The sequence below is a fragment of the Leuciscus leuciscus genome (assembly GCF_965113295.1).
Source record: "Leuciscus leuciscus genome assembly, chromosome: 20".
NCBI classification, from domain to species: domain Eukaryota; kingdom Metazoa; phylum Chordata; class Actinopteri; order Cypriniformes; family Leuciscidae; genus Leuciscus; species Leuciscus leuciscus.
Window position 1 is genome coordinate 5,922,393 of NC_138744.1, and position 23,465 is coordinate 5,945,857.

Here is a 23,465-nt window from a genome sequence, read left to right on the forward strand (position 1 = left end):
CTAAACTGGTAATAGCAAGGTGTGCCTAATAAAGTGGGTGGTGTGTGTGTGTATATATATAACCCATCTTCATTCACAAGTCACTGATCAAAACTCAAAATCTGGAACATGGCATTTAATGTAAAATATTCTCATCCACAAAAAGTGTCTTTATCGTCAGCAATTGGATTTCCAAAGTGACTACTCAGCTGAAAAATCACTCATGGCGGTCTGCAAACACTCGCGGCTCTCTGTATTGATTCAGCCAGATGGACCTCTGCAGCTGATGCAGTGAAACACAAACAGCTTCACACGGACAGAGACGGACTTCCATAAACAACATATAAACTGCTTAAAAAGTTCTCTTTTATGACCAGATCTAAGCAGCTATTGCCAGACACAGACTGAAGACTCTGTTCCAATGCAGCGAATCACCTTAATGATCCAATTAAACACCTCAGGCCATCCTTTACCATCAGCGACCTCTCTCCAGATCAAACTAGATCTTGCTGGAATTCTAACTAGTATACTGCACACTGCATAGTATACACTACCCTTCAAAAGTGTGGGGTCAGAAAGAATTTTTTACTGTATTTTCAAAAAATTTATTTGATAAAAAAAACAGTAAAACTGTGGAATGTAATTACAATTTAAAAATCACTCTTTTCTAATTTAATATATTTTAATATGTAATTTATTCCTGTGATGCAAAGATATATTTTCAGCTTTATTACTCCAGTCTTCAGTGTCACATGATCCTTCAGAAATCATTGTAATATGCTGATTTGGTTCTCAAGAAACATTTATAATTATTATCATTATATTTATTATTATTATTATTATTATTATGTTGTAAACAGTTGTGCTGATTAAAATTTTTGTGGAAACTTCAATAATTTTTTTTTCAGGATTCTTTACTGAATAGAAAGTTAAAGAAAACTGCATTTACTTGAAATATAAATCTTTTTAAACATTCAAAATTTCTTTATTGTCACTTTTGAACAATTTAATGTATCCTTGCTGAATAAAAGTATTAATTTCTTTTAAAATAAATTATGAAGAAAGATAGATTAGATAGACTTTTAGTTTGTTTGTCTTCAGTCACCAGTTTCCTTTGTCCCAGTTTCCCGCCACGTTTGTCTCCTAGGTTACTCATCACTTCTAGTTTGTCACTATGGTTACTCATCAGTCCCTCATTTGTCACACCTATCATTTTTGTTTGCTCTCAGTATTTGTTTGCCTGTGTTTCTCTTCTTGGTTGTCGGTTCTCAATAATGCCTACGTTGAGTTTGATGAAATGTTTCTTCTGTTAATAAAGTCTGTTCTCCTTCATCATGCTCTTTAATACACCACGCTTAGCAAAAGCGTGACACTTCCCCTGTTGTGCTTGATGATAATGTTTGGCTTTGACTTAAAATCACAACATAGTATAAGCGCATTCATAGAAGTTTGATTTGTAAGAATGAGAGCCAAAAAAAAAAAAAAAAAAAAAAGTACATGCAAACAAATGCATTCTTTCTCCTTTCCTCTATTCTTTCATTCATTCCCTCTCTCATCGATCAAATCCTCTCCCCGCTTACATGCTGCAATAATCTATTAACTTATTTGCGTCTGTCTCCATAGCAACCCTGCTCTGGTCTATCTTCTCTCCAGAGCTCAGCTGAACCGTGAACTCCAGCTGTCTGACAGAATGAGAGGAGAAACGAATCGGAAACATTCAGAGATCATCCGTACTGACACTCTGCAGCCATGGAAAATGCTAAAGATTAAGTGTTCTTCTGCTACAGCATCTTGTGCAACTAAATTAAATGAACAGCATAATAACTGCATGATAAATGCAAAAATCTCTTCACAGGGAGACCAACTTTCCCCTCCTGCAACAACACGAATCACGCATACAAAGGCAAATTTACTAAACAGTTGCACTACTTTTACATGCAGCATTTCATTGCTAAATCCAGTGTCATATTCACTAACCAACCACAAGTTTAATCATTCAATTCAAAATGTGCCGAGATTTCCTAATACAAAAGCAAAAGCAAAAAAAATTCATTGAAATTAAAACTGGAAGTATAAAAATAAAAGCATATACAGTCATGCTCAAAAGTTTACTTGCACCTTGGAGAATCTGCAAAATGTTAATTATTTCAACTTAAGAGGGATCATACAAAAATGCATGTTATTTTTTTTATTTAGAACTGTCATGAATTAGATATTTTACATAAACGATACAAGACAAAATAAAAGTTGAATTTATAAAAATGACCTGATATTTTACATACCCTTGATTCTTAATAATGTGTCGTTACCTAGATGATCCACCACTGTTTTTTGTTGTTTTGTAGTGGTTGCTCACGAGTCCCTTGTTTTCCTGAGCAGTAAAACTTCCCAAAATAAAAGCTGAATTTACATTCTGTGATGCTCCAAAATAAAACTTTTTGAATTTGAAGATCAGGGTCAATTGTATTTATTTTGTCTTTTGGGAAACATGTATGTAGCTTCTGAATGTCAGTACTAAATGAAAAACTATGATCTTTAAACAAAATAAGAAAAATGTACACATCTTCATCCTGTTCAAAAGTTTTCACCCCCCATGGATTATCTAGGACGACACACAGTATTAGGAATCAAGGGTAAATAAACCTTTGAACGGGGTCATTTTTATAAATTCAACTTTTATTTTGTCTTGTGGATTATATGCAAACATCTTTCATGTAAAATATCTTATTCAGGACAGTGCTAAATAAAAAAAAATAACATGCATTTTGTATGATCCCCCTTTTTTTGTTAAAATAATTAACATTTTATATATATATATATATATATATATATATATGTATATATATGTATATGTATGTGCGTGTGCGTGTGTGGTGTGCAGTGGTGTTCTGAAATGAGTTTAATAAAATCAAATGTAAATTAATATCCCAGATACACTTAATATTGTCACATTTTCCTGGTTAAATACATACATAACATCAAAAAGAAAGAAGAAAGAAACTAAATACATCTCTATTCTGTATTTCTACATTAACAATGTTATTAATTGTAATCATAAATCATAAATCTCATCAAGTTAGTGTTTTCAAGCATTTTTACATTCATTCCAAAATAACATCTAAAGGCTGTAATAATTTAAACAAAACATTTTGTTTGTGAACTGATGTTAAGCTGTTCTTTTTAATAGTCAACTTATTTTCAGATCATCAGTTTTCAAGCTCGGTAAACACTGATCACAAACACAAAGATGTTTCTTTAATTTCCCCAAGCTGATTGCTTACTAAAAAAAAACAGAGTCATCATGCTTTCAGGCCATTTCAAGTTTGATTTTGATGTGACATAGGTGGGATTTATCACACGAACCAATCATATCCAATCATAGCACGATGAAGGCATTGCGTCCTCTCATGTGACTTTTCCCCATTCATTAGCAATTACCCCCCACTAAACCCACCGCATGCTTTAGGGGGTCTGTTAAAGGGTTAGTTCACCCAAAAATGAAAATTCTGTCAGTAATTACTCATGTTGTTCCAACCCCTTAAGACCTTCGTTCATCTTCGGAACACAAATTAAGATATTTTTGATTAAATCTGAGAGCTGGCTCACTCCTCCATAGGCTTCTAAGACACTATTACTTGCTGGCCCAGAAAATGTATTAAAGACATCGTTAATATAGTCCAAGTGACTCCAGTGGCTCAATCTTAAGTTTATAAAGCGACGAGAATACTTTTTGTGCGCAAAAACAAACAAAAATAATGACTTTATTCCACTTTTCATTTCCTTCTCTCTGGGCCTCGAGTCTTTTCACGTAGTGTTTAAGCGTAGTGCGTCTGTGTTGCACGTCACCACGTAGGCTTACTATTGGGCGACGCTGGTCATGTGTGTGATACGTGGTGACGTGCAACACAGACGCGCTGCGCTAAAACACTACGTGAAAAGACTCGAGGCCCAGAGAGAAGGAAATGAAAAGTGGAATAAAGTCGTTATTGTTGTTTGTTTTTGCGCACAAAAAGTATTCTCGTCGCTTTATAAACTTAAGATTGAGCCACTGGAGTCACTTGGACTATATTAACGATGTCTTTAATACATTTTCTGGGCCAGCAAGTAATAGTGTCTTAGAAGCCTATGGAGGAGTGAGACAGCTCTCAGATTTAATCAAAAATATCTTAATTTGTGTTCCGAAGATGAACGAAGGTCTTACGGGGTTGGAACAACATGAGGGTGAATAATTACTGACAGAATTTTCATTTTTGGGTGAACTAACCCTTTAAAACTCAATGGGCTCAGGGGAGGCAAGAGAGACACGACGACCCACTGTAACATCGCTGTTGGACAGTGTTCTTTAGAAAAACGTGTAACGAATTTTTTATGTCACATTTTGTAATATTTGCATTGTTTTATTTTTGTAATATGGATTAATTTCTCATCCAATCTTTTTAGGAGACACTGCCTCCCTGGCCACCTCAGAGGAAACGTATTAATATACACATGTATTCAGTATAAAATAGTGAAATACTATATATAAAATCCTAAAATAACTCCAGTTCAAACTTACAGCTGATCCTGCAGCTCCAGTATGATGATCTCCAGCTGCTCTTTCTCCAGTTTGTGGCTGATTTCCATGTCTGTGAGCCGCTGCAGTAGAGATTTATTCTGAGCGACAGTCTCTGACAGTTGAGCTTCCCTCAGACGCACCAGCTCCTCCAGATAACCCTAAACAGTTAGAATAGTTAATGCAATCCGTGTCAGTGTTTCATGGTCATCCCCCCAGGATGTCTCTCTTATCTAACACACCTGACTGAACTCATCCGCTCATCAGAACAGACCATACAGACCTCATGACCTGATTTGAGGGTGTCAGACTAGATACTAGTCTCAGGAGCTCTGAGAATCTCTGATTTAGAAACAGCACTCAGTTTAACATTCAAAGTTCAGCACACAGGATATGGAAAACTAGTAACTACTTACTGCTTCTGAATATGGCACAGTATATATTCTATATGACATTATTTAAAATTTAAATTAAATAAAAAGTATGCAAACAGCCTGCAACTAAATAATTTGCTTTTCAGAAAATGTGTCAAAAAAAAATTCTTGGGGGAATTAAATGTAACTTTTATGCCAATTAACTTTTTATGCCAATTTTAAGAAGAATAAGACTTTTGTAACATAAAAAGGGTTTTAAAAAGACTGATTTAAATGATTAAATAATGAGGTTTTAACAACACATGCATAAGCATGGGCTGAGTGATGAAGATAAAAATAATAATAGATTTGAGCCTTTTGTAGATATTCAATAATCTAAAACAACTTAAAATTATGATTTTTTTTGTTCAACAGCAGTTAGCATTAATAAGTAATAATAATAATAAACACTGTAAAGGCAGTACAGAATCTGAATCAGTGTATACACTACCATTCAAAAGTTTGGGGTCTGTAAGATTAAAAAAAAAAGATATTAATACTTTTATTCGGCAAGCAAGGATTCATTAAATTGATCAAAAATAACAGTTAAAGACTTTTACATTGTTATTAAAATATTTTTATTTCAAATAAATATTAGTAAGCTCCTTTGAACTTTCTATCCATCAAAAAAAAAAACACTGAAAAACGACATCACTGTTTCCACACAAATATTACGCAGCACATTTATAATAATAATAAATGTTTATTGAGCAGCAAATCATCATGTTAGAATGATTTCTGAAGGATCATGTGACACTGAAGACTGGAGTAATGATGCTGAAAATTCAGCTTTGCATCACAGGAATAAATTACATTTTAAAATATATTACAATAGCAAACAGTTATTTTAAATTGTAATAATATTTATGATAATATATTGATCAAATACACGCAGACATTTTTTAATGCAGCATGCTTGAAAGATTTTCATGCACAGCCAGTGATAACCAAGACAAATGGAAAGGAAAGCTCACAGCGTGCTCTGGCTGTGAACTATGAATTTTGGCAAATGTAGTGGATCATGTAAACTATACATACTGAATACAGCAGAAGCATTATGATTAGTAACCGTCCTCACCTTCTGTTCCAGCACGACTCTGTATTTCTGCTCTAGTCTTTTGCTCTTGCTGTACCAGGTGCTCTGATCGGCCATCAGACTGGCGGCCATGTGTGATTCAGGAGTGCCGGCTTCACTGCCGCTGCTGCCCAGCGTTCTCATCTCCTCCTCGTCGCTGCTGATACTGTCAGAACTACAGCACACACACAATGTATATAGATATGATATTCAGTCGCAGGTCTAAAGCATGTGAACAATGCCAGCATGTTTATAAGTGCGTCATACTCTTACGTTTGTGTGAATTTAAGGTACGGCGTGTAGTCAATGACGACGGGACAGCTCTCATCCAGCACCTCCCCTTTCAGACAGAAACTGTCAATTGAAGATGAGAATTTCAGCATAAGCCAACAAATGCACTTTATTAGATGAGAACTGTGGGAGAGTATTACGGAATGTGATGATCCTACAAAACAATACAGAGGTTGTTCTGGGCATCTATATTTGCGTGTGTGTGTGTGTGTGTGTGTGTGTGTGTGTGTGTGTGTGTGTGTGTGTGTGTGTGTGTGTGTGTGGTGTCTTATGTCAGCAGGTGTTTATGGAGAGCCACCCATTTAATAAATGATCAACATCCTGTCCTGCTGTGGCACAGCTGAATGTCACTGCCACCCACTGAAAGGAAGTGAATGAACATGAACGTACCTGAAGTCAATGGCATTCAGTCCAATCAGTGTATCTGCCAGAAGCCCCGCCTCCTCCCCCAGAACTATAGCCCCCTCCTCATAAAACCTCCTGACAAACAAACACGAGACAGATCTTCAGCACACAAAAACTGATGGAGAACAATTAGCAGCACTTTTATATGTCCATGATTTTGTAGTTGTTTGCTTTTTTTAATTTGAATAATTTTAGAGAGACACATTACCGTTTAAAAGTTTGGGAAATTAATCTTTTAAATTGAAGGTGACAATAAAGAAATGTACATTGTTATTCAATTAGTTTGTTATTTCAAATAAATGCTGTTCATTGAACTTTCTATTCACCAAAGAATCCTTAAAATAATAATAATAATTAAGCAACACAACTGTTTTCAACATTGATAATAATAATAAATGTTTCTTGAGCAGCAAATCAGTATATTAGAATGATTTCTGAAGGATCATGTGACACTGAAGACTGGAGTTATGATGCTGAAAATTCAGCTTTGCATCACAGCAATAAATTACATTTTAAAATATATTTATATAGAAAAAAGTTACTTTAAATTGTAATAATATTTCACAAGATTGCTGTTTTTACTGTGATCAAATAAATGGAGCCTTTGTGAGCATGAGTGACTTTTTTCTAAAACATAAAAAATGTACAGACCCAAACGATTGTGTATTTTTTCTATAAAAAAACAATACATAAAAAATGTAAAATGTATGTATTCATAAAGAGCAATATCACAAGCAAATAAATATTTTAAAAACATTTATACACATTAGGATTTTCATATATTCTAATATTTTATTAATTTCTATGACTAAAATGACAAATTGTAAATGTGATATTTTTTAGGTATTCTAAGATCATGAGAACCATATATCATTTCAGCACCACAAACAAACTCCAAAGAATTTCCAAAACATAGACAGTTTTCTCAGATCTCCGACTGTTCAGGCAAATTAAAATTTTCAAAATTTCAGAGATTTGAAATTTGGGGTTTTCATAAGCTGTAAGCCATCATCATCAAAATTATAACAAATAAAGGCTCAAAATATCTCACTTTGCATGTAATGAGTTTATATATTAGTTTCACCTTTTAAATTGAATTACTGAAATAAATGACCTTTTGCACGATATTCAAATTTTTCGAGTTTCACCTATAAGCAATATTGCTAACTTTTAGATGTCTCTGCATATTAAACTGGTATACAAGGAAGAATTATTGATGGCACAATACAATTTTGTTGACTCAAAATGTTGTCTTACGTTTTTTTGCCATATGGTGCTGCTTTTATTTTGGTGATGTCGCCATGTTTAAACAGTGAGTGTTGTGGAGAGGTTGACAAGATTTGATCACAATCAGCCAGCAATCAAATGAGAGTCTCAGTGCGCGTGTCTGTGAGTGCTGCGTAAAGTTACAGTACCTTGTATTTTTGAAGTCTCTCAGAGCTGCAGAGATGTATTCAGACAAACGCTTCTCCATTAACGCCACTCTAATCCAGGCACGACCCTGAGAGAGAGAACGAGAGAGTTGCTCTTACCTGTCAACCACAAAAGCCTTTAAAACGGAAGTAATTCAACCGAGTGAAGATGCAGACACTCATTTATCCCTGATAGTATGGAAACACATTTGAGCCGACTATCTGCCATAGCTGATCGCTTGTGATCGGATCACTCAAGACAGATGATAATACCAGATGTAAACAGGACAGGTCTGCTCTGGGATGTCTTATTTCCTCTGGTTTTTGTTTGTGTACACTTTGTGATCATATGTGAGTGTTACTATTAAAAATCACTTTTATTAAATAAAATGAAATACAATAAAATATAAATATCAGATGAAAAACTTAAACTGAAATTGAAATACTAAAATGAAATTTTTAAATGTTGAAGCTGCATTGGCAACAAACTCAAATAAACTGTAATATATATAAATTAAAGCTTAACAGAAATATTTTTAAAAAAAACTAATAAAAAATACAAAAGCACATAACAAAATTACTCAAACAAAAACTGAAAATATAAAAATAAAAGCTAATTCAAAATCTTAATAATATTGCACTGTAAAAAAATAATAATTAGTATTTAATAGTAATAATAACAATAATTATTATTATATAATACATAACACAATATGTTATATTAAAATAATTAACACAATTGTTATTTTATTATTGTTATAATTATTAAGAACAACAATAATTATTATCATTATTTTATTTTTATTTCATTTTACAGAACAACAATATTATTACAATACTAACATTGATGGGTGCCTTAATTTATTTGCTTTCAAACCATTGAGCTTTTATTTTGACATGATGTTGCCACAACACAAAAAGAGCATATCATTGTATGTATGTATGAATGTATGAATGAATGAATGAAACCTTTATTTGTTTTGCACTCAAGGGAGCCACACTGAACATTAACACAGATAACATAGAGGATACAGTAAAACAAAACAAACAACAACAACAAAGCAATGGTGGTGACATGCAATCATCAGTCCAATAACTAAGATGAATCGTTAAATAATTAAATAAATAATCAATAGTACACATTTAAAAAAAAATGTCTGTGTGCCTGTGTCTGATCTGTTCAGTAACTGATTGCTCCTCGGCACAAATGATGTAATGGCACGTTTGGTTTTTGTTAGGGGCATTCGAAATCTACGTCCAGAGGGGAGGGGGGAAAACTCTGAGCAAAGTGGATCATCCAGTATCCTCAAAGCCAAATTGAGGGTATACTGATCTGTGAGATTGGAGATGCTTTTAACATCAGATCCAGTAATTTTCCTGCCCATTTTAGTCACCTTGTCCAGCATGTTCCTGTTCTGGACAGAAAGGAGGGGGCCTTTTCCTAAAATCGATCACATTTCTGTCAATTATAGCAAAAACTGAATAAAACAACATAAAATCGATTTGAAAACAGCTGACGAAAACGTATTATTACATAAACGTAATGTCTAATGTTTAAGTTTGTTTTTACGTTTTTGCTCATTAAAAGCAGGACTTGCCGACATCTTGGAAGTGACGTCAAATGACGCGTCTCGATAGGATTGGGGTTGATCCATGTACCCCAAATTCACAGGTCGAATGTCTGACTTTGAGTGGCGTTCCAGACGTTATTTCCAAGAACAAGGTGGGAAAAATCCAAATTCCGAGCTGTTTGGAACTCAGCATAAGCCATATCACATTCTCACAACCATGCATTGTCAAAATTCATAAAAAAAAAGTTACCAATTGACTGGCGATTAACATCGATTTTTACTCGCATTTGGCGCTTTGAACCCTGGAGCTCAAGGTCTAGAAACACGTTTTGTAAAAGTTTAACATATTTTAACTTGAGCGCCGTGCGAGACGCTGCAAAAGACGCGAGACGCGGGCGCAACGGTTAAAGACGTCCGTCTAGTGCGTTTACATTGAAAAAAATGGAAAAGTAGAGCAGTGGAATGGAAAAACACGCTCTGTGTGAACGGCCCTAAGGGTGTCCCGCAGATGGCGCCGCCAGCTCGCGCAGCGCTGTCAGAATCAATCCGTGCATTAAATACATGTATTAGAAAACATAACATTTTGCACTTTATTTATTAGTAAATGTTTATGGTCATTTGACGATTTCAATCATCATACAACCCCACCCCTCCCAAAAAAATTTTTTCCCTCAGTTTACGCAATTCACGAATACTTTTAAGATCGTAAAATACGGAAATCTGCATAAAATAGGGGAGGAAAAAATAATAATAAATCACATCCCTGTATAGTATATACAAAATGTTTATAATATTTCACAATATTACGGTTTTTACTGTATTTTTCATCAAATAAATGCAGCCTTGGTGAGGATAAGAAAATTAAAAACATAAAAAAAAAAAAAAATGTATTACAAACTTTTGAATACAGACACGCGAGTCCTGACCTTTGCTCTAGAGCTGCGGACGTTCTCCATGTTCTCGATGCTGTGGATGCAGCTGTGTGGGACTTTAATGCACGCCACACGTATGTAATCCCAGAAACTGCGCGGGCTCTCGTAGCCAAACCAGCTGACCTGACCTACACAGAGAAAACACACACAATACAGTGAAAAAGCGGTTTGATTATACAAGAACAATTATGCCTTAATTCAGATGCAAAACTATTCAAGAAAAACAAACACTGTTTTTTATTTTGATTACATCCAGTTGCACTATGTTTTGGTGCTGTGGCATTGTGGGTAAATATCTGAGCTAGTAATTGAAAGGGGTGAATCAGACAAGAGACGCGCTTCTTTGGGATTTTTAGCCTTTTAAGATGTTTCTGAGAGCATAAACATAGAGAGAGATCAAGTATAGCTGAAAGACTGAAAATCAGCGATATGCAAATGAGAGCTGTTTTGCCATGTAGCGAGAGTCTTCTGGGCTCTTCTAACCCAAAATGAGACGCTATGCTGTATTTATACCTCATTACATCAGCTGTAGGTGTGGGACATTTAGCAGCATGCCTCACAGCATCAGTAACCATGTGTGAAGCTTCAGGCATAACTCATTTCAACAGTTATTCTGATTATGTGCATGTTGGGATATTATTATGTTGATCTCACAACTGAGGAAACATGCATCAGCTTTGACTTCATTAAAAGAGAAAAAATAAAAGTTGACTTGATAATCAACTTTTTGTTCTGTTTTTAAAATGTACACATCAACAACAATCTTTGATTTTTAGTGGGAATGAAAGCGAGGCTGTGAAGGATAGACATGCATCTCTTCAGTGGGTTGTCCTGTTATTTAAGGTGATTTTGGATTGTTCTGCTGACGAAACACTGCAAAAATGTCTTTCCAAGAAATGTCATTGGACAAAAAATTCCAGACAAGATGAGTTGTGGAAAATTATAAGTAATCTAGGAACTTTAAAAATATTTTTCAAGCAGATGCCATTGAAAACACGTTAAGTCTTTCCCTCACAGCCTTGCTTTCACTTATGCAATATACAAGCAACAGCAAAAAAAAAACAATACTTAAGACAAACTACATGCTACTATAGTTATCTATAACTACAATTGCCAAAGCCATAGAGAACAAATGAAGAATTATATATATATATATATATATATATAGAGAGAGAGAGAGAGAGAGAGAGAGAGAGAGAGAGAGATAGAGATATAGATATAGATATAGTTGAGGGTTAAATATCAGGTCCAGTTCAGTTTGCTAAAAATGTGATCAAAATAAATGCCCTTCATAATTTCAGAGTGAAACACAAACAGTGTGTGTGTGTGTGTGTGTGTGTGTGTGTGTGTGTGTGTGTGTGTGTGTGTGTGTGTGTGTGTGTGTGTGTGTGTGTGTGTGTGTGTGTGTGTGTGTGTGTGTGTGGTGTTTTCTGCCTCACCTTTCAGTCTGTGGCTCAACATATGTTCTAAAATAGAGACAAAGTTGATGAACTCAGCAGATGTGTCGTCTATCGTCTCAAAACATGAGCGATCAATGAGGGTCTTCACTGAGAACCTGCATACTCAAACACACACACACACACACACACACACACACACACACACACACACACACACACACACACACACACACACACACACACACACACACACACACACACACACACACACACACACACACACACACACACACACACACACACACACACACACACACACACACACACACACACACACACACACACACGACCATGAGAATAACAGAAATCTGCACAATACAGGTTAAACTCACACAAACATGTCTAAACAGCTTGTACAGTAAAACACGAACAAACTTTAATTATATAAATAATTAATATAAGTATGTTGCCATTAAAGATTTGGCCATATTTAAATGCAACAATACCATGATGCCAATAGGAAGAGAGAAATGTTGATTATAAATGTATTTCATTCAGCATGTAAAATATGGATATAAAAATTCAGTCTAATAAAAGATTTGGCTATTTTATAACACTGTAATATCACACTCGACCAAAATCAATGTCTTTGTACACTTTGAATGAGCAGAATGATCTGGCAGTGTTATTTTAGTATTATTTATGTTCTATTATAGCATTTATTATTGTTCTGAATTCACTTTTATTTTCACTTTAAATAAAAAAAATAAAAAAAAGTTGTCCTTGTAATTTTCAGTATTTCTATTTAGCGTTATATTCATTTGTTTTATTTCAGTTATTAGCCAAGGTCACATTTCTAGTTGTTTTCCTTTAAGTATTTTAAGTTTTTCGTCTAATATCTGTTTTATTTTACTTCTGCTTTATTTCAGTTAACAAAATATATTTTTTAATAGTTTTAGTTAACAATATCATCACTGCTTTTGGTTCAGTAAAACCCTAAAATAAAGCTTTTTAAAAAACCTAAAAGAGCATTCAAGAGTCAAAGGAGATATCTTGTTTTGTGTGGAGCACCATTAGAGCCGTTCATTACGATCTCATTAGATGTAATGATTATGGCATAAATGACTGTCCTTTTCATTGTCGGCAGCATTAATGCATCTCCTCATGACTTCCAAATACCCAGCAGCCTTCATGCAAATGTCATTTCAGAGATAATTTCACTTTTGACATTTTCTTTCTAAAACACACAGAGCAAATGTGAAAAAAGATATTTGAACCAGAGACGATTAACTATTATCTTTACGTAACCTAAAAACCAAACCTATTATGAAATGCACAGCAGTATTATATGCCAAGGATTTGCAAATACCTAAAAGCTTATGTGGGTATTTTTGTGTGTAAGTCTTATGATAAAGTTAATTCAAAATATTAATAAATAATGCAAAAATAACACTGACAGTGTGATAATGTCAACATTTATAGAAAATGACCCATTAAAACGAACCTTTTTGTGTTTGAACAAAGAGAGGTATTACGTTCAGAATAGCATGCAAAGTTTCATCAGCAAAACACAATTCTTAGAAAATTGTATCCCACAATGCACTCTGCTCAAGCTAACCTTCCATTTCCAATGTGATAAATGACCCGTAACTGATATCAGCCTCGATTTAATGAGATTTATTTGATCAGACTACCAAAAGTTATTTAAAATTAAATATGCAATGTAATGAGGTCATGTGACACCAATGTATCACATTACTGCTTAAAATGTTTAATGATACACAACAGCACAGAAAGAGATTACCTCAATAAGCTGATGAAAGGTCACACTGAGAATATTAAATCTGATATTCATAACGCCATCTCCAAAAATGTAATGTCTCGAGAAGCCGTCCTGTGACATCTAACATAGATTAAACCACAAAATCTCTGGACTTTGAAGTTTCATGATCATTTTAAGAGCATTTAAGACTTCATTCAAGACTTTCTGACAAAGTGCACTTCATATCATGATTCGTTGAACATCACAGACAGCTTTATCACTCAGATAGACCAGCGGCCATTTATTTCAGGCCTGAATGAACTCTGGATCAGATATCACAGGATAAACAAGAGAGGAAAGGGATTTTGCTTATCTGTTCCTCTGTTCTTTCTTCCTCAGACACAAACAGTAAAATGGCTTTATTTGTCTGAGTCGTGAGCTTCGGTCTCACTGTGATTGTGTAGACAAATTACGTCACACTCCGAGCCTTTCGATTGGCCGATTCCTGCTGTGCCCCCTTATGGGTATGACATTCATTTGTGTTCAGACTGAAGCTGTTCCTGCTTCAAACTTGCCCTGTGCACCACTGCCTAATTAGACATATTAGCATAATTATTCATATTCAGCTATATACAAATCTTATGATTCTGACGTGTTACCTATCCTAGACTCAAGGAAAGTCCTACAGCAAGTACCACTGACATTATTTATTTCAAAAGGTTGTGGAAAGACAATATATAACATATTAAAAAAAAAGGAGGAAAAAAGAGAGAGAAAGGCTATGTTCAGAACGGAATACAGATTTTATTTCACATTTGCAGAAATTTTTGAAACAATTGTTAATTATTTTTTAGCTGGAAATTGCACTGAATGGAATTCATGTACCTTCTTGGAGTTTTGCTCAGATTTAGGTAGAAGCATGCTTTTTGCTGAGGTAAAATAAATACTTTATTATTTTCTCATACTTTATTAGTAGTGCATAAATCAACCCTTTATTGTTAAAATCTTTGTTAAAGGGTTAATTCACCCAAAAATTTTAATTAATAGTATTGTGGTGGTATATTAGCATTCACCACTAGCCTGGCTAACGTCAGACCTCTTTCTCATTGAGACGTGGTCTGGGAACCACATGTTCATTTTCTCGTATTTGAGGCGTGGTTTACGAATGCCCAGAGCCGTTTATTGGACGCTACGAATGTCTATCAAATGCGCCTGTACGTACCTCATAGCCAATCGTTTCAATTATACCAGATGACGTATGTAGAGCGACAGAAATTCGACGAGGAAGAAGACGAAATAAACTTGCGTTCTAAACTACTTCGAACACTATCTTAAGGCTGCATCGAAAGGTAACTTCGCGTCTGCTGCCATGTTAGATCCATAGATATAAACAAACTGCTTCGGTGTGTCGCGTAGACGTCGTCATCGTCTTGCTGCTCCCTCCCCGTTCTGTGATTGGTCCCCTCGCTGAGGCGAAAATCTAGTCCATGGAATCCAGGCTGCCTAGCAGCGGGAATAAAATCGCGCCGCGCACAAGGCAGCATGGGGAAACCCAGGCTAATTAACCACAGTACTTTTTTTAAACATTGATCAGCGAACATAAACAAGCTCAACCGAACCTGCTTGACGCATGAAAACAAACCCCATTGGTTCTCGCGGAAGATGAAATGTGCTGCGTAACACGAGAATGAACCTCATTGGTTCTCACACGTCAAGCGAACATGCTTGAGCTTCCGTTTACCACAACTGATGTGTGAGTTGATGAATGTTTATATGTGAATAAAAGCCTTTATTCAATCTTTTCATCATACAAAGCGATCGATTTTCTTCAGAAAATTTGGACTAAACCGCTCATTTAATATGTATTAGTTTTATGATTTTTTTATGAACTTTTTGAACCGTCAAAGTGTCAGTTGCGTACCTGTCAACGTACAGACAGAAAGCTCTCAGATTTCATCAAAAAGATGCTAATGTGTGTTCCGAAGATGAACGAAAGTCTTTTAGAACGACAAAAGGGTGAGTATTTAATTAAAGAATTTTTATTTGTGGGTGAACTATCCCTTTAAGACTCAATCATCACAAGCTATAATTATTTTGTAATATAAAACCAAATAGTGGTCTGGTTTATTTTATTTTATTTTTCATTTTATTTATTGATTTGGACATATATTGCAATACCATGTATTTTGGACATGGCTCCATTGTAGAATAAAAAAAATAAAAATAAAAAAACATATAGCCTAGCCTACCCTTGTAAAACGTTTTTAGACGCCTTAGTATCTTGTAGCACACAATGTAAAGTCAGTACCACTGTATATTAGCATTCACCCTAGTACTTTTTCTATAGACTCCATCTATATAACGTGATGATCTGATGACAGATCTCAGAACAGCGCTCCTGTGCGCAGTACATCATCTAATCTACCATGATCCAGCATCAGCAATTTGCAAAAACAAACTTGCAACAACCAAAAAACAATGACATCATCACACATGTTCTGTGCCGCCGGTATGCTGCAGTCAGTGTGTGTCAGATGATGAATGTGTGATCAGATTTTTACCTGCACACGGTGATCAGATTCCTCCTCTCTACGGCTCGGATCCGCGCTGCTGCTTTCTTACGAGCCCCGTTAAACCCGAGATTTATCGATGCCATGATCGTCTCTTTCTGATGCACGGCAGTTTATTTCCTCACGTCTTTCTCTCTTCTGATGCTTTGGATCAGTCTCCAGCTGAATGACTCTCACTGGAGCCATGGAAATTGAATAAGAGGGTGGAATGGCAATTAGCATGAAATGGGGTGTCAAAGATAGGCGTGGTTTAGAGGGTTTAAAAATTAATTCGCTTGTTTTAACTCTTCGTTTGAGTTTTTTTTTTTCATCTTTAATTAAATGTAAAATCTCTCAGTAATGTTTTCCAGGCAAAATTAACCATCCAGATTGCGTCTAAAACTACGGATGTGTCACGTGTTCCCTGTTCCTTTTCTCAGCGCTGGTGTGGATTAACCAATCACAGATAACTACAAAGATTCGAATAATCCATTTTATAGATATTGATGAGGAAGATTTCCATTTTCATGGTAGAAACCAATCCTTGTACGTAATATATTTAAATGTTCACCTCCATTGTGTACACGTGTTTCCAATAAGACATAAACGCCGTGAAAGTTTAGGTCTCTTGAGTTGAGGATTGGCTTTCTGAGCCCTCTTTCGCCCCCTGCAGGATGTTTATTCTGTGCGTTACATGAAACAACTGGCCAACCATTGATCATAACTCAGACTTTTATTACGGAGCGTTTATTGAAGTTTATAAAGCGCCGTTGACAACCAGTAAAAAGCGTTTCTAATTAACGCTGTCATGAGAAATACAAACTAACTTAATGGTAAAAGTATTATATTAAGGATTGAGTCAGATTCATGATAATTTACTACAGCTCACTAGGTGGCCCCAAAATTCTAGTTCAGTTTGATAACAGTAAACAAAATAAATAAATAAAACATATTTCAAAGCCATGATCAAATCAATAAATTGAAAATAAATTGAAAAACGTGGATTTCAATTATTTATTTATATGTTTGTTTGTTTATTCATTTATTCTTTCTTTCTTTTTTCGTTCGTTCGTTCGTTCGTTCTTCTATTATTCATTATATATAAATAATATACTATTTATATATATATATATATATATATATATATATACATATACATATAGATAGCTAGATAGATAGATAGATAGATAGATAGATAGATAGATAGATAGATAGATAGATAGATAGATAGATAGATAGATAGATAGATAGATAGATAGATAGATAGATAGATAGAGTATACAAACAATATGGGCGTTTCCTCCGAGGAGGCAAGGGAGGCAGTGTCTCCTCAAAAAACTGGATGAGAAAATAATCCATATTACAAAAATAAGACTAGGCAAATATTACAAAATGTGACATTAAAACGTGTAAAGTAACCACTGATCTATATAATTTCATTCTATATAGATCAGTGAAAGTAACACTGTCCAACAGCGACACCCGCAGGTGAATTGGCTTTCCTCCATTTAAAACAGACATGTCACGTGAGCGGAGGCAATGCCTCCATCGCGCTATGATTGGATATGATTGGTCATGATTGGATATGATTGGTCATGATTGGTCATGATTGGATATGATTGGTCATGATTGGATATGATTGGTTCGTGCGATAAATCACGCCTATTGTTTTCTTGCGCGTTCGGGAATCGGTCTGAATCGAATGAAGAAAATGATGGCGTTAATAGGAAGGATAATTGAGAAGTAAGTAAACAACTCAGCCGTTTAGATATAACCGCTTTATGTCACGTCAAAATGAAACTAGAAATGGCCTGAAAGCATGATGACTGGGGTTCGTCGGTTTTTTCAGCTTGGAGAAATTAAAAGTACATCTGTATCTTCAAGCTTGATTACTGTTGAAAATAAGTTGACTATTGAAAAGAAAAACTGAACGTTACTTCACGAATAATATATATTGTTTAAATTGTTACTGCCTTTAGTTCTATTTTGGAATAAATGAACTTACTGCGTAAAAACACTAACTTGAAATTTAATTTATACTTGGTTTTAATAAATAGAACATAGTGTAAAAATGCAAAATAGAAATTTTATTTAAATTTTTATATGTCTTGTTATTTAACCATGAAAATGAAGTGTAACAAGGACATACGCTTACTTTTGATGTATATATATATATATATATATATGAGGACTTTTGGCTCCTCATTTTAAAACACTATTGCACACCACTGATAGCTTGGAAATCCAGACCTAAATCTAAAGTCGACTAATGAAAATCGCCCAGCTCGAGGGGCGGCACCAAGCATGCATTTGAAAATCTCGCTGCACGCAATTGGATAACACTACGACCAATTACAACAATAAACCCCATACTTAGCTACCAGCGGAGCTAACTGGTAGATTAGACTCTTACTGTATCCGGTCGGCAAAATAGCAAAAACGTCCTTCTTGCAAAGGAACGATTCAAACGGCGTCTTCTGTTCCTGTTTTAGATAAAAAGCCAAGTCTAACTTGTTCATTGTGGCGACCAAAGCCGTTTCAAATAACTGGTATTCAGCCATCTTGCAATGTTTACTAATGACTTTGACGTCACAGCGCTGCGTCATCTGTTTAGCTCGCCTCTGGCCCGTCTATATCAGATAACCCGATGTGATTGGTGCAGCTCAGATCGAGGGGCATATTTAATGAGCATCATTACTCGACACCAGAGCAACTCGCTGAGCAAATTCAACTTGTGCTCTCGCGAGAACTCTGGATTACCAGGGTACACCACTGATATATATGAATAAAAAACATATGCAAATGTACATGTCTTATAGTACATATAACATTCGAGATTTACACTTTTTCTTTTTTACACTTTTACAGGAATTAATCATTTTTATTTAACAAAATATAGTAAGAACTTGCTAAAATAAACAAATTAATGTTGTGTTATCATCAGCAGTTGTAAGGTTTGGTGTACGAGCAATTTCAGCTCAAATGGTGGTAGATTAGTGTTTCTCAATCCAGTTCCCGGGGTCCCTTAGCCCTGAACATTTTCAGAGTCTCAATAATCTTACACACAATTCAGGTCATGGAGCCTCTAATAATGAGATGATGAGTTGAAGATATCTCAATGTGATGTGCCTCGGGGCCCCCAGAAGTAGGATTTGAGAATCACTGTGGTTGAGAAAAAAGGAAACTCGCTCAGCATACATCAAGGATGTTATCGGTGAGTCATTATGCTTTTCCAGTCATTTTTCTGCATGCACATATCCAAAGATTCAGATACAAACTAGGAGCAAACAATACATTTTTGCAGTGCACTAAGCAAAACCCAACATAAGCAAACAAGATTATAGAAATAAGCAGAGTTGGGGGTAACGCATTAGTTCTTGAAATTCACCTCTGGTGCAACTCAGACACATCATCAGTGGTGTATCCTGGGTTCATTGGGTGTTTCGGGTCTCACAACATCATACACCCTCGCCCAGGCGACCCAGCCAGGGTTGATCAGACCCTGGCTTGTGTCTGAGTAGCTTGTATGATCCACAGATCGCCCCGCTTGATCCACAGCCATCTTGACGCCTTTTCGGCGGCATCCGTGATGTTCTTGGCGGCTTTCCTGATGTGCAGTCCCTTCACTCCAAGCATCTTGAGGGCCCTGATGAGTGACTGGCCGACGAATCCTCTGCACCCAACCTCGATGGGATTGCATCGGGTCCTCCACCCCGTTTCGGCATTCGCCTGCCAGCTCCTCGTACTTGGCCCTCTTCCTCTCAAAGGCCTCCTCCATCCGGTCTTCCCAGGGAACAGTCAACTCCAGCAGGACCACTTGCCTTGTTATTTCTGACACCAGGACAATGTCTGGCCTGAGCATGGTCACTGCGATGTTTCCTGGGAATTTGAGCTGTCTCCCTAGGTCGACCTTCAGCTGCCAGTCCTTTGCTGTTGCGAGCAGCCCCCCTGATTCCTTCAGGCGCTGATGTGGCTTCTCCCCGGCTTTAACAAAGGCGATGTTCTGTCTTGCTGGTTGCTGGTGTCTACTGCAGGCGATCCCAGTACTGATAACCTCTGCAATGACCCTCAGTACTTGGTCGTGGCGCCAACGGTAGCACCCATCTCCTAGTGCTTTTGGGCAGCAGCTCAAGATGTGCTCCAATGAACCTCCTCTCTGGCAGAGTGGGCACAGTGGTGTGTCTGCCAGGCTCCAGCGGAAGAGATTGGATGGACTGGGGAGGACATCATAGACAGACTGAACCAGGAATTTGATCCGGTGTGGCTTAGACTTCCACAATTCTGTCCACGATATCTTCCGTTCTGCCACCTGCTCCCATCGGGTCCATGCCCCCTGCTGCCGCATCCCTACTGTCCTACTGCAGCGGGCTTCTTCCACCCCAGCTCGGACCTCATCTTGGATCAGCTGTCGCCTTTCCTTTCCCTGGGCCTTGTTAAAGCGAGGTCTTGGATTGCTCCCGAGTCCTGCCCGTCCGAGATGCCACTGCCCCTACCAGCTCACTGTGTCACAGCCGTGACTCAGCCTGGTCTACTGCCTCTTGGGCCTTCCACTTCCTGCCGGTTCTGACCTCTATTCCTGCCGAAGAGACCTTGATGTCACTGGAGTCTCTGTACAGTTGCACCTCTCTTGATCGGGTTACCACAAACGCTTCCTTCAGACTGCTGAAGGGCAGTTTTAGCTTGTTCTTCCTCTCGTACAAGGCGATATCACTGAGGCTTCGTGGTAGGCCTAACCACTTCCGCAGCGAACAGCTGACTTTCCTCTCGAAGCATTCAACAGTGGTTATTGGCACGTCATAGACCAGCAGTGGCCAGAGCAGTCGGTAGATCCAGGCTTTATATTTACCTGGCAGACCTGACTTGTCCATAGCCATCAACCAGATTCCCAACTGGTTGGTGGTTGTCTGGAGTGATGCGGTGTCCTTCAGGGTGCAGTACATTAATGCAAATTATGTAATCAGATTACTTTTTTCAAGTAACTAGTAATGCAACTTTTTCAAATAAGTAATGCAACTTACTTGGTTTTCCCCTTTATTGACTGACAGCTCTCCTGTCCCCATGTTGAGAGGAATTGGGAGTAGGTGCAACAGCATTGTGTGCACTCTCTGAACATGATGGATATTGTAGACTACAATAATGTGAGCATGCATTTACTCATCGCAAAAACAGATTCAGTATTCTTTAAAAGGAATAAAAACAGGACAATGCAAACTCAGAAAATTACGCAAACCTGCATTAATTAAATATGTTAAATGACACAAATGTACTTTATGTATTTAATCTCAATTTATTAACCGATGTCTTTGCTGCTGACCTTTGATTATCCAATTCAACCATATAAAAAAGCAAAAATGTCTTTAGTAAAACATCACATTTGTGTTTCTTTTTTATTGTTGTTTTTATTGCTTAAGTAAGGCTGGATCCCAAATGGCACACCCCGACCTCCTTCGAGTTCACGCTTGGTGACGTCAGGAAGTGCAGACCTATGGGGCGCTGGCCTCGAGTCCACGAGGCGAGAGTGTATTTTGGGACAGGCTTGATGACATCATGCCACTGAAAGTCAAACAGCCACGAAACTCCTCCCCTCATTTATCTGATTGGACGTTCGCAATGATTCCTGGGTTCAAAGAGTTCGAAAGTTCGAGGGCACTTCCAAGCGCTGAAATGCCGAAAAAGCATTACATAAAAAGTAACTACGTAATGCAATTAGTTACTTTTTTTTAGGAAGTAATGCAATATTGTAATGCATTACTTTTAATATTAACTTTAAAAGTAACACTGGAAATAATATCAGATTAGCAGCTAACAGTATAGTAGCACTTAAAATTGCAGTGTAGAAGGAAAGACTTTAGAAAGACAAAAACATATTAATTCGCCAACAGGGTAGGCCTATTGGTTTCTTACTCAGGCTTGACGGCAATTTTTCCTGGAAAACACCCAGTGAGAATGTAAAGGTAAACAGAAGTGAGATGTCAAGTGAACAGATCACTTCTGTGTGCGTGGGAGCTTCATCTGTGCACATCAGTGTGACGTGCTGATTTGTTTTGCACTTTTGGACAAATGCTGAAAAAAAAAAAAAAAAAAATCAGTTTAAAATTTAAAGCATTTAAGCATGAACCAAATTAAATAAATTAAAGCATTGAACAAATTCGTCTATTTGTGTCCAAACTTGCGACTGGTGGCATCATGTATAATATGAATAGGCCTACTGTCGTTAATACTGGCCAACCCAAAACAACCACATTACACTACGAATTTCATAAAAATAAAACAAGTTTTTAGAGAGCGGTTTCCCCTACAGAATAAAAAAGGTAATTGCAGCTATTTAACTCTCAATTCTGACCCTAGAATCATCACCACCACCTTTCGCCCCTCTAGCGACGGCTGTTTATAATAATAAACAATTAGATATGTGCAAACTTTTGACTGTTATAGCTAAACCAAAGTCATCAAATCATTATTTGCTGTTAACTTTACTGTGAGCTGAGCTGATTGATTCATTATTATAGCAAAGTTATAAGTTAAAAGCTAAAAGTTAAGACTGAAGGGTCAAAGGTCTCAGCTCGATTTAGTCACCTTTGTGTAAAAATCAGAGCTAACCTACATCTGGAACTGAAGGACTGTTAAATATCTTACAGTAGAATAGTTTGAACTCACATGGTGAAAGTTTGCTCGCTTGCCCAATTTATGCAATTTCCGCTCTTGCTAAGGACAGACGTTTATGTCATACTGATGTCCTTGTGCATGTTCAAAGAAACCTGGCCTCTTCTCATTGCAACCATGAATCCACATCCCCCTTAGCATCACATTTGTGTCTCCCACCACTCTCGTTCTCTACCTGATTATGAAGCATAATCTGTTCCAAAAGGTAGGTTGCATGATTACGCTGCCTTCTAAACATCTTATATAATCATATAATATACCGTATTATATAGTAGCACAGCAAGGATTCATTCACAGGATTCATTTGATACAGTAAATTATTGACAAAGATCAATTAAAACAAACTATAGTACCCAGAATTTGTGTGTTAGATGTATTTTTTATGCATATTACAGTATCACATAGCTTGGCAACATTCTTAAAACAGGTTTGCTGGTCTCTTCCCAGTCTGAGCAGCAAAA

The 23,465-nt window shown here is 36.6% G+C and overlaps 1 protein-coding gene and 1 long non-coding RNA gene across 3 annotated transcripts in view; both read right to left on the reverse strand.

The window, feature by feature from the left end:
- The window catches only part of rundc3b (RUN domain containing 3b), a 25,129-nt gene extending 8,594 nt beyond the window's left edge, over positions 1 to 16,535 (reverse strand). The window contains exons 1-8 of one of the 2 annotated variants that reach the window (XM_082148909.1): positions 16,354 to 16,535; positions 12,070 to 12,185; positions 10,625 to 10,758; positions 8,131 to 8,216; positions 6,701 to 6,790; positions 6,293 to 6,373; positions 6,023 to 6,194; positions 4,535 to 4,692 (exon numbers count right to left, since the gene is read on the reverse strand). In XM_082148909.1, coding sequence (XP_082005035.1) covers positions 4,535 to 4,692; positions 6,023 to 6,194; positions 6,293 to 6,373; positions 6,701 to 6,790; positions 8,131 to 8,216; positions 10,625 to 10,758; positions 12,070 to 12,185; positions 16,354 to 16,448 — 932 coding nt within the window. In that variant the 5' untranslated portion in view covers positions 16,449 to 16,535. Of the gene's footprint in view, positions 1 to 4,534; positions 4,693 to 6,022; positions 6,195 to 6,292; positions 6,374 to 6,700; positions 6,791 to 8,130; positions 8,217 to 10,624; positions 10,759 to 12,069; positions 12,186 to 13,834; positions 13,946 to 16,353 lie in introns of those variants that run through there. The other variant, XM_082148910.1, reaches the window with a different exon arrangement.
- LOC309483253 overlaps positions 1 to 23,465 on the reverse strand; it is a 90,183-nt gene that overhangs the window by 8,594 nt on the left and 58,124 nt on the right. The window lies entirely within an intron of this gene.